The sequence below is a fragment of the Oncorhynchus keta genome, chromosome 9 (assembly GCF_023373465.1).
Source record: "Oncorhynchus keta strain PuntledgeMale-10-30-2019 chromosome 9, Oket_V2, whole genome shotgun sequence".
Lineage (NCBI taxonomy): Eukaryota > Metazoa > Chordata > Actinopteri > Salmoniformes > Salmonidae > Oncorhynchus > Oncorhynchus keta.
The window spans coordinates 11,418,917-11,435,679 of NC_068429.1; the positions used below are offsets into that span (position 1 = coordinate 11,418,917).

At 43.6% G+C, this 16,763-nt stretch overlaps 1 protein-coding gene across 2 annotated transcripts in view; it reads left to right on the forward strand.

The window, feature by feature from the left end:
- The first annotated feature begins 925 nt into the window (after positions 1-925).
- slc38a9 (solute carrier family 38 member 9) overlaps positions 926-16,763 on the forward strand; it is a 28,280-nt gene continuing 12,442 nt past the window's right edge. Inside the window, exons 1-9 of one of the 2 annotated variants that reach the window (XM_052525150.1) lie at positions 926-1,087; positions 4,623-4,747; positions 6,515-6,644; positions 7,938-8,056; positions 8,620-8,683; positions 9,900-9,993; positions 13,041-13,211; positions 13,669-13,728; positions 15,975-16,199. In XM_052525150.1, the coding sequence (XP_052381110.1) occupies positions 4,653-4,747; positions 6,515-6,644; positions 7,938-8,056; positions 8,620-8,683; positions 9,900-9,993; positions 13,041-13,211; positions 13,669-13,728; positions 15,975-16,199 (958 nt within the window). In that variant the 5' untranslated portion in view covers positions 926-1,087; positions 4,623-4,652. The remainder of the gene's footprint in view (positions 1,088-4,622; positions 4,748-6,514; positions 6,645-7,937; positions 8,057-8,619; positions 8,684-9,899; positions 9,994-13,040; positions 13,212-13,668; positions 13,729-15,974; positions 16,200-16,763) is intronic. The other variant, XM_052525151.1, reaches the window with a different exon arrangement.

Sequence of the window (16,763 nt, forward strand, 5' to 3'; positions counted from 1 at the left end):
TCTTTGTCCCCATGTGCAGTTGCAAACCGTAGTCTGGCTTTTTTATGGCGGTTTATAAGCAGTTGCTTCTTCCTTGCTTAGCGGCCTTTCAGGTTTTTTCGATATAGGACTGCAAAGAAACATTATTTGTATAGTTGATATAGTTGATTTTTTGTTGTTGTTGCAAGCAGTAGGAATTTAGAATGAAATAAACGGAAGCAAATGGAACGAAACAGGGATAAACATATTGGAATTTGTCCAATAGAAACTGTTGGACTAATGATTACACCCTGTATCAGCTCGATGCAGACAAGAGTGTGCAAGGCGGTGTTGAATGTGTCTCTGTTTGTCACCTTGATTACTCAAAATGTTCTCTCTTCCTGTGTACCTATTTTGTAAACTTTCATTCATAGGCTAGTTTTTCACAACCTCATGATGGGTATAGGAAGAATGTGAGTATCATGTAGTAGCCTAAACTTATCAATGTTACATTGAGCTGGGTGAATGGAATATGAATGACAGTCATCCAATATGCTGCAATTGAAATAAGGCCATGTCCATAAAACATTTTTTGGTCCTTCTCTGTGCTTGACATAGACTGAAATAGGTGCCGGTACTCATTTTGGGTGCCAGTACTGTTTACATTTAGGTGCAGGAGCTCCACAATACTTTTACGTTAATGTTTTATAAGAGGACCTGGAGCTCAGGCAGTGGACTGGACATTTGAGTTGCTGGTACTCAGCTCTGGTGAGCTCCTGCCCAAGTCACACTGGTCCTCCCTCATCTTAAACGGCAGTGACCGCCACTGGATGAGGGGTAGTGTTCTGTCCTCCAAGGCCGTCGACCGGGTGTAGGATTAGATAGGGTTAAACTATTATAGACGGTTAATAGTTGGCAGGGTAATTGAACTTTTTCCTAATTTGTATCATATTTTACCATATATAATGGATTGTACAGTAGGTGGCGGCATGCACCAAACATTTGTTTGCGGACCGCTATAAATATTATAGAAGAAGAAGAAGAAGAATGTTCATGACACGTTCGTGTTGTTTTCTTTTTCAAACTGTACGTTCGGACAAGTAGTCTTGGTGAAGGGCAGCCTCCGGAGGTGAGTATCAGACATTTTTATAATATGTAGTAGATACGTTTGCAAAGCTGGACTAAAACACAACCTCGAGGTAAGAAGGTTAATTTAGCTAAATTGTTTTAGAAGCTGTTTTGTGTTCAAATAACCAGCACCCCCTGGCTCGCTACACTATCTGGCTACTAACGTTCCTGTAGCTAGCTAGCTAGGTAATGTTCATATGTTTTTACCCCCCCCACCCACTTTGTTTGTTATCCCTTAGCTAGGTATGTCATAGGTGGTCAACGAGATTCTTGGTTAGGTGCCTATTGAGTAAGTATGCGGTGTATGTAATATCAATTAATTGCTATTGATAACATAGCAAGCTATAGTAGCTGTTTCTCATAATGAAACCTTGCCCACTAAATGAGCTAAATTGCTCTCCGACGGAAGATGAGTGTGATATATCTAGTATCAGATTGTTGCAGAGCGCAAGAAACACCATTTGTTTTTTAACCGATAGTAGAACACCGTACTTAACAGACGGGAAATTAGGCAATATACTGTTTTTAACACGCAGGTGTTTTAGGGACTGTCGTAAAATTGCAAAACCGGTGATGGCTCGTAAGCAAAAATAAAACATGTTTTTGCATTCCCATCCAGGACTGTTAGCCACATGAAGATTACACTCTGCATAGGGCCACCAATTGCTAAATGGCCCAACATTTTATTAGTTACCTATAACTACTGTGCTATATTTGACCCATTTACAATACTTTTCAAAAGCTTCCTATCTCGGTAAAATGGAGATGTAAAACCACATAATGTGAAGTCACTGACCCCCTTCATGCATGCAACATTCATTAGAATTCCAGTTCACCACTTCCCTGATTTTATAGGTAGCTTTCTTTATGAAAGCTAGGCCTTTTATGTATAAATAATTTTTTATATATATTTTTTAAGTTTTCTCCCCAATTTTGTGGTATCCAACTGTTAGTAGCTCCTATCTTGCCTCATCGCTACAACTCCCGTACGGGCTTGGGAGAGACTAAGGTCGAAAGCCATGTGTCCACCGAAACCCAACCAAGCCGCACTGCTTCTTAACACAGGGAGCATGAGACAAGATAGTAACTACTAACAATTGGATACCACGAAATTGGGGAGAAAAGGGGGTAAAATCTATGTACATAGTATCCCCACATTGAAACCAATATAAAGTCACTTTGAAAACAACTGGGATAAAAATAAGCTGTACCTTGCTCTATTGAGCTGTACCTTGAAATCATGTGATTTCTAGAAATATCAACTAGGATGTAACTTTTTTTAACAGTAGTTTATTTAGTAAATATTTTCTTAACTCTATTTCTTGAACTGCATTGTTTTTTTATTAATTAATTAATTTAGACCTGTATATAAGTAGGAAAGTCAATTAGATGGTCTACCAAAAGGCCTCCTGCAGGGGCTGGGATTAAAAAATAAAAAATATAGACAAAACACACATCACAACAACACAACACTACATAAAGAGAGACCTAAGACAGCATGATGGCAACACAGCATGGTAGTAATACAACATGGCAGCAGCACAACACCGGGTACAAACATTGGGCACAGACAACAGCACAAAGGGCAAGAAGACAACAATACATCATGTAAAACTGTCAGTAAGTGTCCATGATTGAGTCTTTGAATGAAGACTGTCCAGATTGAGTGTTTGTTTGCAGCTCATTCCAGTCGCTAGCTGCAGCAACCCAAGGATGTGTGTGCTTTGGGGACCTTTAACAGAATGTGACTGGCAGAACGGGTGTTGTATGTGGAGGACGAGGGCTGCAATAGATATCTCAGATAGGCCTCACTCCCCCCTAAGAGGGTTTTTATAAATAAGCATCAACCAGTGGGTCTTGCGACTGGTATACAGAGAGGACCAGTTTACAGAGGAGTATAGAGTGCAGTGATGTGTCCTATGAGGAGCATTGGTGACAAATCTGATGACCGAATGGTAAAGAGCATCTAGCTGCTCGAGAGCACCCTTACCGCCAATCTATAAATTGCGTCTCCGCAATCTAGCATGGGTAGGATGGTCATCTGAATCAGGGTTAGTTTGGCAGCTGGGGTGAAAGAGGAGCGATTACGATAGAGGAAACCAAGTCTAGATTTAACTTTAGCCTGCAGCTTTGATATGTGCTGAGAAAAGGACAGTGTACCGTCGAGCCATACTCCCAAGTACTTGTATGAGGTGACTACCTCAAGCTCTAAACCCTCAGAGGTATTAATCACTCCTTCTAGTCATTGAGCGAATGATTATCCATTTAAAAGTCTCGGTAGAAATATGTATGTTTGTATGTGGGTCAACACTGCTAAATTAATATAGGGGGAACACTGTTGAGCTGCTTTGTAGGTCATGTTTTTTAAGTTCTTGTTAGAACAGCCTTAAACAATATTTAATTTGTCCTATTGCTTAATCTGACACTGGTGATAAGATAAGATTGCTCTGTTATAAGATACAGTGGCATTTTGGCTACCGTAAGTGTGTCACTGCCAAGCCTCGAGTACGTGTCTCCCTCGCTAGGAACGTAAGACAGAGCTGTGAACTGACACTTCCTGGAAGTGGCATATGTTCTGCAAGTTAGTCTACATAGTTGTACATACACGCTCTCAGTATGTTTTATAACAACAGCTCTTTTCCCATGTTTAACTGGGGTACCTATGACCTTATCTTCCATGTAACCTGTAATGGTAAATTACATATGAGCTTTTTACAAATTCTTAAAAAATAATAACAATGTTAAGAAATTGGTGCTATTGCAGATCACTCTGTAGATAAGTTAATTGATTTGGTTGGTATTTTGTCCCACATCCTAATTTCATTAGGTCATTATTGCTGTTGATTGGTATTTTTTGTTTTAGTTCTGGATGATGATACTTAACAGATTTGAGTTAGACTAGTCTACTGTAATGAAATCTAAAATGTTATTTTTAATTGGCTAAAGGCTACAGCCGGCCTACTTGTTGTAAGTGGATTACATTTGTCCCAACCCAACACAATGACCAATCAGTGTGATTTTAATGTAGCCAATACAGATTTGCTACAGTACCATTGGACTCTAAAGTACTCTTCTTACATGACATCGTAAGGTTTTGTCCACTGTTTTAGTTAACAATAGAGGTAATCAATGATAGGCCAATCTAATAATCATCACTAGTTGGAGTAGTCCATGGGCCAGTGCAAAAATGTGTCCACTTCGGGGTGGCAGAGGTTTCGTTGTATTAAATTGTTCGCCACAAGCCCCTGATCAAAATGGAGAGCGGCATGCATTGTTGTTGGATTGTCCTCGCTGGAGGTTAGGTGGCATGTGAGTTCTCACCTCTGACCCCTAATGAGTCATGCAGTAGCAGGCAGTTCAGTAATGGATATTCCTGAGGAGGGCATATTAGGAGTAATTCAGAAACCAAGCTGTGTAACCACACAGCTTTAAATGATGTATCTAGTTTTTACAGTTGGGATAAGTTGGTGGATGGAAGTATTAACATTTTTTTTAAATCTAAAATGTTGATAATTTTTTTGTTCTTCTCCACTCAGGTGAAGACTAAGGCACTGATTGAAAGCATCATGGAAGGGGACAGTAAACCACTACTGGACCCAGTGTGTAGAGGAAGCTACACAGACAAAGGCTCCACAGATTCACTGGACCGAGGGGCAAGGAGGTAGGCTATTTCATAATCTCATTTGTACTGGGTGCGCTGGAGTAGCTCACAGCGGAAAATCTGACGGAATAAGCTTACACAGTTTTTTGTATGAACGTTGTATGATAAGATTATAATAATACTAGTATTTTATTGTCTTTTATTGAGCATTTGTTATCCGAAACTTAACTCGCAAATGGTTTGACTCAATATTTTCAAGCTTCAATCTGTAAATTCAAGTGAGATCTCTAACCTGACAGGTTAATTCAAGTTAATCACTGACCGCTCATGTGCCACACAATCTAGCATTGCTTTCACATGTCACAGTGCCAAAAATGTTTTTCTAAAGCCATATAGATCCACTCTAGGAGTTATGACTGCATGTGAATCTACTGTGCACATTAGCTCAGCGACCCCCAGCATGCCAGTGAGTTGTTTACTAGCCAGGAGAAGCCCTTAACTTTTATTTAACTTGGTTAGTTCCTGGTGTAACAGTCTTGTCACAATTTATTTAAACTTTTTTTTTTACCTTTTATTTAACTGGGCAAGTCAGTTAAGAACAAATTCTTATTTTCAATGACGGCCTAGGAACAGTGGGTTAACTGCCTGTTCAGGGGCAGAACGACAGATTTTTACTTTGTCAGCTCGGGGATTCGATCTTGCTACCTTTCGGTTACTAGTCCGACGCTCTAACCACTAGGCTACCTGAGCTGAGCTGAACCGAGCCAAGCCAAGCCAAACCAAGCTGTGCCGAGCTGGTCTGGTTACCATCCACCATTAGTATCAGAGCCAGCACAGTTTGGTTTGACACAATAAAGGGGAAGGCGGTCAACCCTGCTTCCTCAGAAGAGTAATGATCTGTCAGTGTTTGAAGTCAACAGCGTGCCCTCTGTGCCCTCACTTCACCCAGGGATTGTTTCAGGCCGCATCACAACCCAGGCATCCAGTGGATTAATCCACTTTGGTATTTCACAAATTCTAACAAGGTGATAGCTTGATTTATTAGAAAGATGCAGCATTGCTTTGCTGTAGACTTATTCCAGAACCCGGAGACATTGTTTTTCACGCTGCAGCACCAACTACACCATGTGTATGGGATATTCCGTCCAATGAAATGCTTACCAGTAGGTTCCTCCTCGACACTACAACAGCACAAAGAAATGTAGGACTGGAGAGGTCAATGTTTCTTATTTTGTCATGTCTTTTATGAGCAATTTTACTATCAAGCTTAACTGCTTTGGACAATGCTTTTCTGATGTCAGTAGAATCTGTTTTGTGGGATGACAAAGTACACAAGTGTTTTCATCACTGCTGTCTAATGTGTACCGGTCTCTCTTTCTGTCATTATGTAAGGACGGTTATACTGTGTGTGTGTGGAATAGGATGTTTTTGAGGCAAAATCCTGACCAATACTTTAGGAAAGGTTGCGTAATTTGGTTCTGGAAATCTTAGACAATCTTCTTGCTCATTTTAATCAGGGCTGTTCCATTATGGTATTGTACTGCGTGGACCTGGTTCCATCTAATACCTTTTCAAATGTTTCCTTCCTTGTTCCCTTCTTTGAGATAATCACTGATCTGTACTGTAAGTGTGTGTGTGGATAGGCATGGTTTCACTCCCTTGCTTTCACCAATATTTACATGTTAGGTCAGTGGGTTTCTCCAAGAAAATACAGCGTTTTAAAAAAAGTTTTCAAACTGGATCCATGTAACCAAAGAAGGTAGATAATTTTACAGTAAACTATTTAAGTCATTTAGCCTAATCTGTCTCTGTTTGTGTTGTCTTCAGGCCTTTCCACGTGGAGCATCGGAATATAGTGGAGAATGAGCCCTCTGAGAGGGTGTCAGCAGAGGCCTCTGTCCTCAGCAGCAGAGTGCACTACTATAGCCGACTCACTGCCTCCTCTGACAGACTGCTGGTAGGCTACACACACACACTGACAGACTTCTGGAACAACACACACACACACCACATGCGTGCACACACACACACACACTCACCACATGCACACACGTACACACCTGTTTTAAGACCAGTAGATGCATATTATTAGTAATATTCATATTGATCAGACTTGCTGTATATTAAGTGGTTTAAATAGTATTCATCAACACCCAATCCATCAGTCCGTACACGTGAAGCTGGGAGCTTGCACATAGGAACCTGTGTTCATGCCACTTGTATACTGTGGAGAATTGCGTGCCAATTGAGAGGACAATCATTGGGAGAGTAGACAAGCAATTGTCAATGGCTTCATTTTTCCTGCAGAGATCTGTTGAGAATGGTTTTGGAATGGCATATTACACAGTTCTGCCACTGGTGAATAAAAGTCCTGTTTTGTCTCTTAACAACAGTTGGCTGTGTCAATAACCTTAAGGCGTGCTTCCAAGGCGAAACAGTTTGGAAGAGTTTGAATGTGACATTTTGGACTTCGGTAAAGTTTTTTTGGGCTGTTCCGGCACACACATTTTTTCCCCCCTCGAGGCAAGCCGAAGTCTACGCCCCGTTCGTCTGTGATTGGTCAACAGTAGGGAATCTTCAATAAGTCTTTCATTCCAGAGACATGCATCATTCATTCATATTTTTTAATTGAGAAATACTGCACCAAACATCTTAGTTAGATGTACAATTGTGCAACTAAGTTCTTCCTTAGCAAAATTTAATGATAGATTTTTTTATTTGTTTGTTGTTATCTTAGATTCATTCAGACTATTTTGAGGAAGTGTATACTGGCTCCAGCATCTCAAAATGGACAAAGTACTATTGCCGCTTTTTCCAAGTATTTCAAGTGAAAGTGTCTTATGTATGTAAAAACACTCGAAGCATACTGAAGCATGCTGACGCCTTTACATCCATCCGCTTCAAATTGACCGCTTTCAGACACGCACCCTTTATTCATTTGAATGTGTTGAGAATTTGAAAAGTATGAAAGCCGACGGTCTGATATTCTAGAACACTGCTGTGCGTGTACGTTTGGTGCTCTGATAGACCCTTTAGGATAGACCCTTTAATCAATAATGCTTGGAATGTAGCCTCATTCTGCTGTGGCTGCAAAGCACAGGTCACTGGACTGTCTGTGTGTACATTTAGACTCTGAAATCCTATTGATTTGGTTAGAGCTTAGCCCCTACTAAGTGAGGTGGTTGTTGATTCAGCCATGGATCATGTTCATTAGGCACCAAACAGAACTATTTTTTCCCCCCCATGTCAGAGCCCTCCAGACCATGTGATCCCCTGTCAAGAGGAGCTCTACGTGTACAGTCCTCTGGGAATGGCCTTCAAAGTGACTGGAGGGGACGGAGGGGCCAAAAACCCCAGCATCATCACGATGTAAGCGCTCAACCATCACCACTGATATTTCCTCCATAGATTAGTTGCATGGTGCTAAATGCCTGTAAAAAAAATATCACACTGTACTCATCTTACCTCTTTACATCAAGTTGATAGGTTTACATGTAGGTTTATTATCTTACCTCGCTACATCAAGTTGACAGGTTTACATGTAGGTTTATTATCTTACCTCGCTACATCAAGTTGACAGGTTTACATGTAGGTTTAGTATCTTACCTCGCTACATCAAGTTGACAGGTTTACATGTAGGTTTAGTATCTTACCTCGCTACATCAAGTTGACAGGTTTACATGTAGGTTTATTATCTTACCTCGCTACATCAAGTTGACAGGTTTACATGTAGGTTTAGTATCTTACCTCGCTACATCAAGTTGACAGGTTTACATGTAGGTTTAGTATCTTACCTCGCTACATCAAGTTGACAGGTTTACATGAGGGTTTAGTATCTTACCTCGCTACATCAAGTTGACAGGTTTACATGTACTGTAGCTGGTCTAATTGTATGAATCCTCCAAATAACCATGAGGATTTTCTCCTCTTAGTTTTGCCATATGGAACACGATGATGGGGACATCTATACTCAGTATACCATGGGGGATAAAGCAGGTAATTCATCGATACTCAGTATACCATGGGGGATAAAGTAGGTAATTCATCTATACTTGGTATACCATGGGGGATAAAGCAGGTAATTAATCTATACTTGGTATACCATGGGGGATAAAGCAGGTAATTCATCTATACTCGGTATACCATGGGGGATAAAGCAGGTAATTCATCTATACTTGGTATACCATGGGGGATAAAGCAGGTAATTCATCGATACTCAGTATACCATGGGGGATAAAGTAGGTAATTCATCTATACTCAGTATACCATGGGGGATAAAGCAGGTAATTCATCGATACTCAGTATACCATGGGGGATAAAGCAGGTAATTCATCTATACTTGGTATACCATGGGGGATAAAGCAGGTAATTCATCTATACTCGGTATACCATGGGGGATAAAGCAGGTAATTCATCTATACTTGGTATACCATGGGGGATAAAGTAGGTAATTCATCTATACTCGGTATACCATGGGGGATAAAGCAGGTAATTCATCTATACTTGGTATACCATGGGGGATAAAGCAGGTAATTCATCTATACTTGGTATACCATGGGGGATAAAGCAGGTAATTAATCTATACTCAGTATACCATGGGGGATAAAGCAGGTAATTCATCGATACTACCAGTAGGTACCATGGGGGATAAAGCAGGTAATTCATCTATACTTGGTATACCATGGGGGATAAAGCAGGTAATTCATCGATACTCACCATGGGGGTATACCATGGGGGATAAAGCAGGTAATTCATCTATACTTGGTATACCATGGGGGATAAAGCAGGTAATTCATCTATACTTGGTATACCATGGGGGATAAAGCAGGTAATTAATCTATACTTGGTATACCATGGGGGATAAAGCAGGTAATTCATCTATACTCGGTATACCATGGGGGATAAAGCAGGTAATTCATCTATACTCAGTATACCATGGGGCATAAAGCAGGTAATTCATCTATACTCAAGTATACCATGGGGGGGATGAAACAGGTAATTGTGATTCATTTCTCTATCCTAACTGAATAGTCATTGTAATTCTACCATACAACACTGTAAGTAATAGCCCACATTATCCCAGATCTGTTTGTGCTGTCTCGCCAACTACTACTACTGATTTTGTTATAGTTAACATGGTTATACAGATCTGGGACCAGGCTAAAGTGTAATGCGTAGCCAACTCCCACTGACCTGTCTCTTCTACTTGCAGGCAGGGTTCACATTGGGCATCATCCTCCTGATCTCTATGGGTCTGCTGACTCTCTACTGCTGTCTCAGAGTGCTCAAATCACCCAAGTCAATACGTAAGACCATCAGCAGTGACTTAAGTGTTTCTCCTACCCTTGTATATGTGGGACGATGCCCCTCACGTGTCTTTCTTGCACCTCTGTCTAAAAGTGTTTAGATCAGGGCTGTCAAAACATCTGGCCCACGGGTGGTTTTAGTAAAACAAATAATGATATATTTAAAAAATATATATATTAATTGACATTGAAATGACTAAAGCTATATAAATTATAATGGATAGTCTTCACTCTGTTCAGCTAGCTAACAGTCATGTCATCGAAACAAAGCTCGACAGTCAGGGAGCATCAAATTGAAGTGATGGATAAGAGGCCTTTTTTTATTTGTGCAAATTTTACGGCAAGGAAATATAATACATTTTAAGTGCGTCACTTCCGGACTTCGGTGAAGACTGAATGCTGCCTCAGGTCAAAAATAGTTTGACACCCCTGGTTTAGAGTTCAAATTGTATTGCTTTCAATTGACAAGTCTGATGCCAGAAGGCCTGAAGGTATTTATTTCAGCAACAGTTGTGATCGTATTAAATCTGTCACAAGTTTACTTTAAAAAAAAAAAAAATTTGTATAGGTAAGTGCCAGACTGTTGAGAGGTTAGTTATGTGACATGGGATAATTGACAGCCTTGTTGTCCCCTCACATTGTGTAGAGTAGCTGTTGTCTGTAGAACATTGTAGAGTAGCAGTTGTCTGCAGTTGCCCAATGTAGATGAGGCTGCTGTCACACCAGCATGCTACTGTTAGCACCTCGGGGCATGGTGCGCTGAGTAATGTCATAGCAGGCAGTTTAACCCCGGTCACACGTGGGACAGTACTTTACTGTTTTACAAGCCTACAGTACATGTTCTATAACAGTGCATGAGGAAAGTATTCAGACCCCTTCCGTTTTTCCACATTTTGTTACGTTACAGCCTCAATCTAAAATTGATTTTAAAAAAAATTCCCCTCATCTACACACAATACCCCATAATGACAAAACAAAAACAGGTTTTTTAGAAATTTGTGCCAATTTTATAAAAAATATAAAACAGGAATGCCTCATTTACATAAGTATTCAGACCCTTTGCTATGAGACTTGAAATTGAGCTGAAGTGTGTCCTTGATGTTTCTACAACTTGGTTGGAGTCCACTTGTGGTAAATTCAATTGATTGGACATGATTTAGAAAAGGCACACACCTGTCTATATAAGGTCCCACTGTTGACAATGGATGTCGGAACAAAAACCAAGCCATGAAGTCAAAGGAATTGTTCGTAGAGCTCCGAGACAGGATTGTGTCGAAGGCACAGATCTGGGGAAAGGTACCCAAAAATGTCTGCAGCATTGAAGGTCCCCAAGAACACAGTGGCCTCCATCATTCTTAAATGGAAGAAGTTTGGAACTACCAAGACTCTTCCTACAACTGGCTGCCTGGCCAAACTGAGCAATCGAGGGAGAAGGACTTTAGTCAGGGAGGTGACAAAGAACCCGATTGTCACTCTGAAAGAGCTCTAGAGTTCCTCTGTTCAGCCATCTACCATTCAGGCCTTTATGGTAGAGTGGCCAGATGGAAACCACTCCTCAGTAAAAGGCACATGACAGCCCACTTGGAGTTTGCCAAAAGGCACTTAAAGGACTCTGACCATGAGAAACAATATTCTCTGGTCTGCTGAAACCAAGATTGAACTCTTTGGCCTGACTGCTTAGCGTCACATCTGGAGGAAACCTGGCACCATCCTGACGGTGAACCATGGTGGTGGCAGCATCATGCTGTGGGGATGTTTTCAGCGCCAGAGACTGTGAGACTAGTCAGGATCGAGGGAAAGATGAATGTGCAAAGTACAGAGAGATCCTTGATGAAAACCTGCTCCAGAGAACTCAGGACCTCAGACTGGGGCAAAGGTTCACCTTCCAACAGTACAATGACCTTAAGCACACAACCAAGACGACGCAGGAGTGGTTTCGGGACAGGTCTCCGAATGTCCTTGAGTTGCCTAGCCAGAGCCTGGACTTGAACCAGATCGAACATCTCTAGAGAGACTTAAAAAAGCTGTGCAGCGACGCTCCCCATCCACCCTGACAGAGTTTGAGAGGATCTGCAGACAAGAATGGGAGAAACTCCCCAAATACAGGCGTGCCATGCTTGTAGCGTCATACGCAAGGAGACTCGTGGCTGAAATCACTGCTAAAGGTGCTTCAACAGAGTACTGAGTAAAAGATCTGAATACTTAAGTAAATTTGATATTTCATTTTTTTAATTTGTAATAAATATGCTAACATTTTTAATAACCTGTTTTTGCTTTGTCATTATGGGGTATCGTGTGTAAATTGAGGGGATTTAAAAAAAAATCCATTTTAGAATGAGGCTGTAACAAAATGTGGAATAAGTCAAGGGGTCTAAATAATTTCCGAATGCACTGCATGCCAGTGGTACACCACCCTGGGGTGCGTTCAGTTTGTTTCAACGTTTGCTATATTACGGGGTGGTTTTTGCTGAATTATATTTTTCCCCAAAACGGTGCACACCTTTGTTCAACAGCCTTTGAGGTACGTTTGGGTCCTGTGTGGCCTGATCAATATGAGTGTGACCATTTTGAAAATCGGAAAACGCGTGCAGCACACCATATGGTCACTTCCTTCTGGGTTACCATAATCACAATGTTTTTCAACTGGTCGTTCAGTACCGTTTCCGTTGAATTCGACGTTGCACACCGTACTGAACGCGACCCTGCTGCTTTTGTCTCTATAGAACTGAATGCTAAAATCATATGGTACCAGGGGACTGTTCAGGAGGGGGTGACTTTACTGAACTTTCAAATAGAAATGTATTGTGCAGATCAGGTATAAATGTTTCATGTAGAACTGTGAGCCATGTCAGCTGTACACATTACATTTCTACCTGTTGTGATTGTTTCACGCCATTGAACACCCCAGGTCAAGATGGTGACCCCCCCCACAAAAAAAAATAATGTGTGGGAAACCAGTAGACAGTGGCCCTTGGGGACCCTTACATTGTCCATCCCGGTTAATGACTTGAATCACACCTCCTATTTGTCTGTCTCTGTTTTTGCAGCGTATATCGACACGTCAGACTGGGAGTTCCCTGACGTGTGTAAATATTACTTTGGGAAGTTTGGCCAGTGGTCCAGTCTGGTGTTTTCCATGGTGTCACTCATTGGTGCTATGGTGGTCTACTGGGTCCTAATGTCCAACTTCCTCTTCAACACAGGCAAATTCATCTACAGTAAGATCCTCTATAACTATATATATATATATATATATGCCATTTAGCAGACGCTTTTATCCAAAGAGACTTACAGTCATGTGTGCATACATTCTACGTATGGGTGGTCCCGGGAATCGAACCCACTACCCTGGCGTTACAAGCGCCATGCTCTACCAACTGAGCTACAGAAGGACCATATAAACTCTATAAATTAATCTACAGTAAGTCATAACTATAAACTAAATACATTTGTGTACTGTAATTCATATTCTCAATTATACAAAATATAGCCTATAGTACAAATACTGTGATTTACAAGAGTTTAGAGAACTATACAAACTTGACGTTATTTACGTTCTCAGAAGTAGAAAGGAACAGTCATTTAGTGTTTCACCAGTAGTCACACACCAAAGGATTTCTGAAAAGTTATCTTGTTCACCTTGAACTGCTACTAATCTGTTTCCGCCTTCTACAGACTATGCGCATAATGTCAGCATGTCAGATACAGAGTTTGGAACCAACGGGTCAGAAAGAGGTGAGACTCGTTCTTCATGTGTCATTTATGTATTACTATCCAATCTCTGGTTCGCTCCTCTCTCTCCCCATAGCCTGCTCTGGTTCGCTCCTCTCTCTCCCCATAGCCTGCTCTGGTTCGCTCCTCTCTCTCCCCATAGCCTGCTCTGGTTCGCTCCTCTCTCTCCCCATAGCCTGCTCTGGTTCGCTCCTCTCTCTCCCCACAGCCTGCTCTGGTTCGCTCCTCTCTCTCTCCCCACAGCCTGCTCTGGTTCGCTCCTCTCTCTCTCCCATAGCCTGCTCTGGTTCGCTCCTCTCTCTCTCCCATAGCCTGCTCTGGTTCGCTCCTCTCTCTCTCCCATAGCCTGCTCTGGTTCGCTCCTCTCTCTCTCCCACAGCCTGCTCTGGTTCGCTCCTCTCTCTCTCCCACAGCCTGCTCTGGTTCGCTCCTCTCTCTCTCCCACAGCCTGCTCTGGTTCGCTCCTCTCTCTCCCCACAGCCTGCTCTGGTTCGCTCCTCTCTCTCTCCCCACAGCCTGCTCTGGTTCGCTCCTCTCTCTCCCCATAGCCTGCTCTGGTTCGCTCCTCTCTCTCTCCCATAGCCTGCTCTGGTTCGCTCCTCTCTCTCTCCCACAGCCTGCTCTGGTTCGCTCCTCTCTCTCCCACAGCCTGCTCTGGTTCGCTCCTCTCTCTCTCCCACAGCCTGCTCTGGTTCGCTCCTCTCTCTCCCCACAGCCTGCTCTGGTTCGCTCCTCTCTCTCCCCACAGCCTGCTCTGGTTCGCTCCTCTCTCTCCCCATAGCCTGCTCTGGTTCGCTCCTCTCTCTCTCCCACAGCCTGCTCTGGTTCGCTCCCTCTCTCTCCCCACAGCCTGCTCTGGTTCGCTCCTCTCTCTCCCCACAGCCTGCTCTGGTTCGCTCCTCTCTCTCCCCACAGCCTGCTCTGGTTCGCTCCTCTCTCTCCCCATAGCCTGCTCTGGTTCGCTCCTCTCTCTCCCCACAGCCTGCTCTGGTTCGCTCCTCTCTCTCCCCATAGCCTGCTCTGGTTCGCTCCTCTCTCTCCCCATAGCCTGCTCTGGTTCGCTCCTCTCTCTCTCTCCCCATAGCCTGCTCTGGTTCGCTCCTCTCTCTCCCCATAGCCTGCTCTGGTTCGCTCCTCTCTCTCTCCCACAGCCTGCTCTGGTTCGCTCCTCTCTCTCTCCCACAGCCTGCTCTGGTTCGCTCCTCTCTCTCTCCCACAGCCTGCTCTGGTTCGCTCCTCTCTCTCCCCACAGCCTGCTCTGGTTCGCTCCTCTCTCTCTCCCACAGCCTGCTCTGGTTCGCTCCTCTCTCTCCCCATAGCCTGCTCTGGTTCGCTCCTCTCTCTCTCCCACAGCCTGCTCTGGTTCGCTCCTCTCTCTCCCCACAGCCTGCTCTGGTTCGCTCCTCTCTCTCTCCCCACAGCCTGCTCTGGTTCGCTCCTCTCTCTCTCCCCACAGCCTGCTCTGGTTCGCTCCTCTCTCTCCCCACAGACAATCATGTAAATGACTGCCGCACACTGTGTATACTTGCCAAACAAACAACTTTTCACTTTTGTTTTTGAATCTCCTACGCATCTGTCTAGGTGTTCCATCACGATATGTTCAGATGTGCAAAAGTGTTTTCTTCTATAGTCACCATCCTCTAGCCTGGTCCCAGATCTGATTTTGCTTTTGCCAACCATTGGCAAACTAAACTCTGTCCTAAAGTACTGCACCCTCGTCCTGTCCGAACTGCCTTCCCCAGTGGTCTGCCCGTTCCCTAACACCCATCTGCCTCCCCCAGTGATCTGCCTGTTCCCTAACACCCATCTGCCACCCCCAGTGATCTGCCCGTTCCCTAACACCCATCTGCCACCCCCAGTGATCTGCCCGTTCCCTAACACCCATCTGCCACCCCCAGTGATCTGCCTGTTCCCTAACACCCATCTGCCTCCCCCAGTGATCTGCCCGTTCCCTAACACCCATCTGCCTCCCCCAGTGATCTGCCCGTTCCCTAACACCCATCTGCCTCCCCCAGTGATCTGCCCGTTCCCTAACACCCATCTGCCACCCCCAGTGATCTGCCCGTTCCCTAACACCCATCTGCCACCCCCAGTGATCTGCCTGTTCCCTAACACCCATCTGCCTCCCCCAGTGATCTGCCCGTTCCCTAACACCCATCTGCCTCCCCCAGTGATCTGCCCGTTCCCTAACACCCATCTGCCTCCCCCAGTGATCTGCCCGTTCCCTAACACCCATCTGCCTCCCCCAGTGATCTGCCCGTTCCCCGACACGGGGGACCACAGAGGGAACTGCAGCAGCGGCATCAGCGGCCTCTACCTGAACACCAACAACTACGGCAACGACACGTCAGACACCGCCGTGTTCGACCGCTGGTGGAGCAAGACCAACACCATCCCATTCTACCTCATCATCCTGCTGCTACCGCTGCTCAACTTCCGCTCTGCTTCCTTCTTCGCCCGCTTCACCTTCCTGGGTAAGGACTGGAGGAACAGTGTTGCCAGTGTTTCTCAATCCTGGTCCCGGGGACACAAAGGGGTGCACATTTAAGTTTCCTCCCCCTAGCACTACACACCTGACTCAAATAATCAACTCATCAAACCTTTTGAGTAGAGGAATCAGGTGTATCACAGCAAAAACAAAGATGTCCCCGGGACCAGAATTAAGAGCTGGTCTATGCTAACTGAAGCTAAGTCCCAGTTTTTAATTTTTTTTTTTTTTTTTTCACCTTTATTTAACCAGGTAGGCTAGTTGAGAACAAGTTCTCAGTTGCAACTGCGACCTGGCCAAGATAAAGCATAGCAGTGTGAACAGACAACACAGAGTTACACATGGAATAAACAATTAACAAGTCAATAACACAGTAGAGAAAAAAAAGGTGTTCTTTTGCACTTTCCCTTTCATGGTTGAAAAGCATTGGTTAGGTGTAAGCATTAGTTAGTGAGTTTCCACCAAAGGAGTGTTCAACTGTACACTTTGGGAGAAAGGTATACATTCATTATTTATGTTTGTGAGGAGCTATTATGGATTTTCCAAGGTT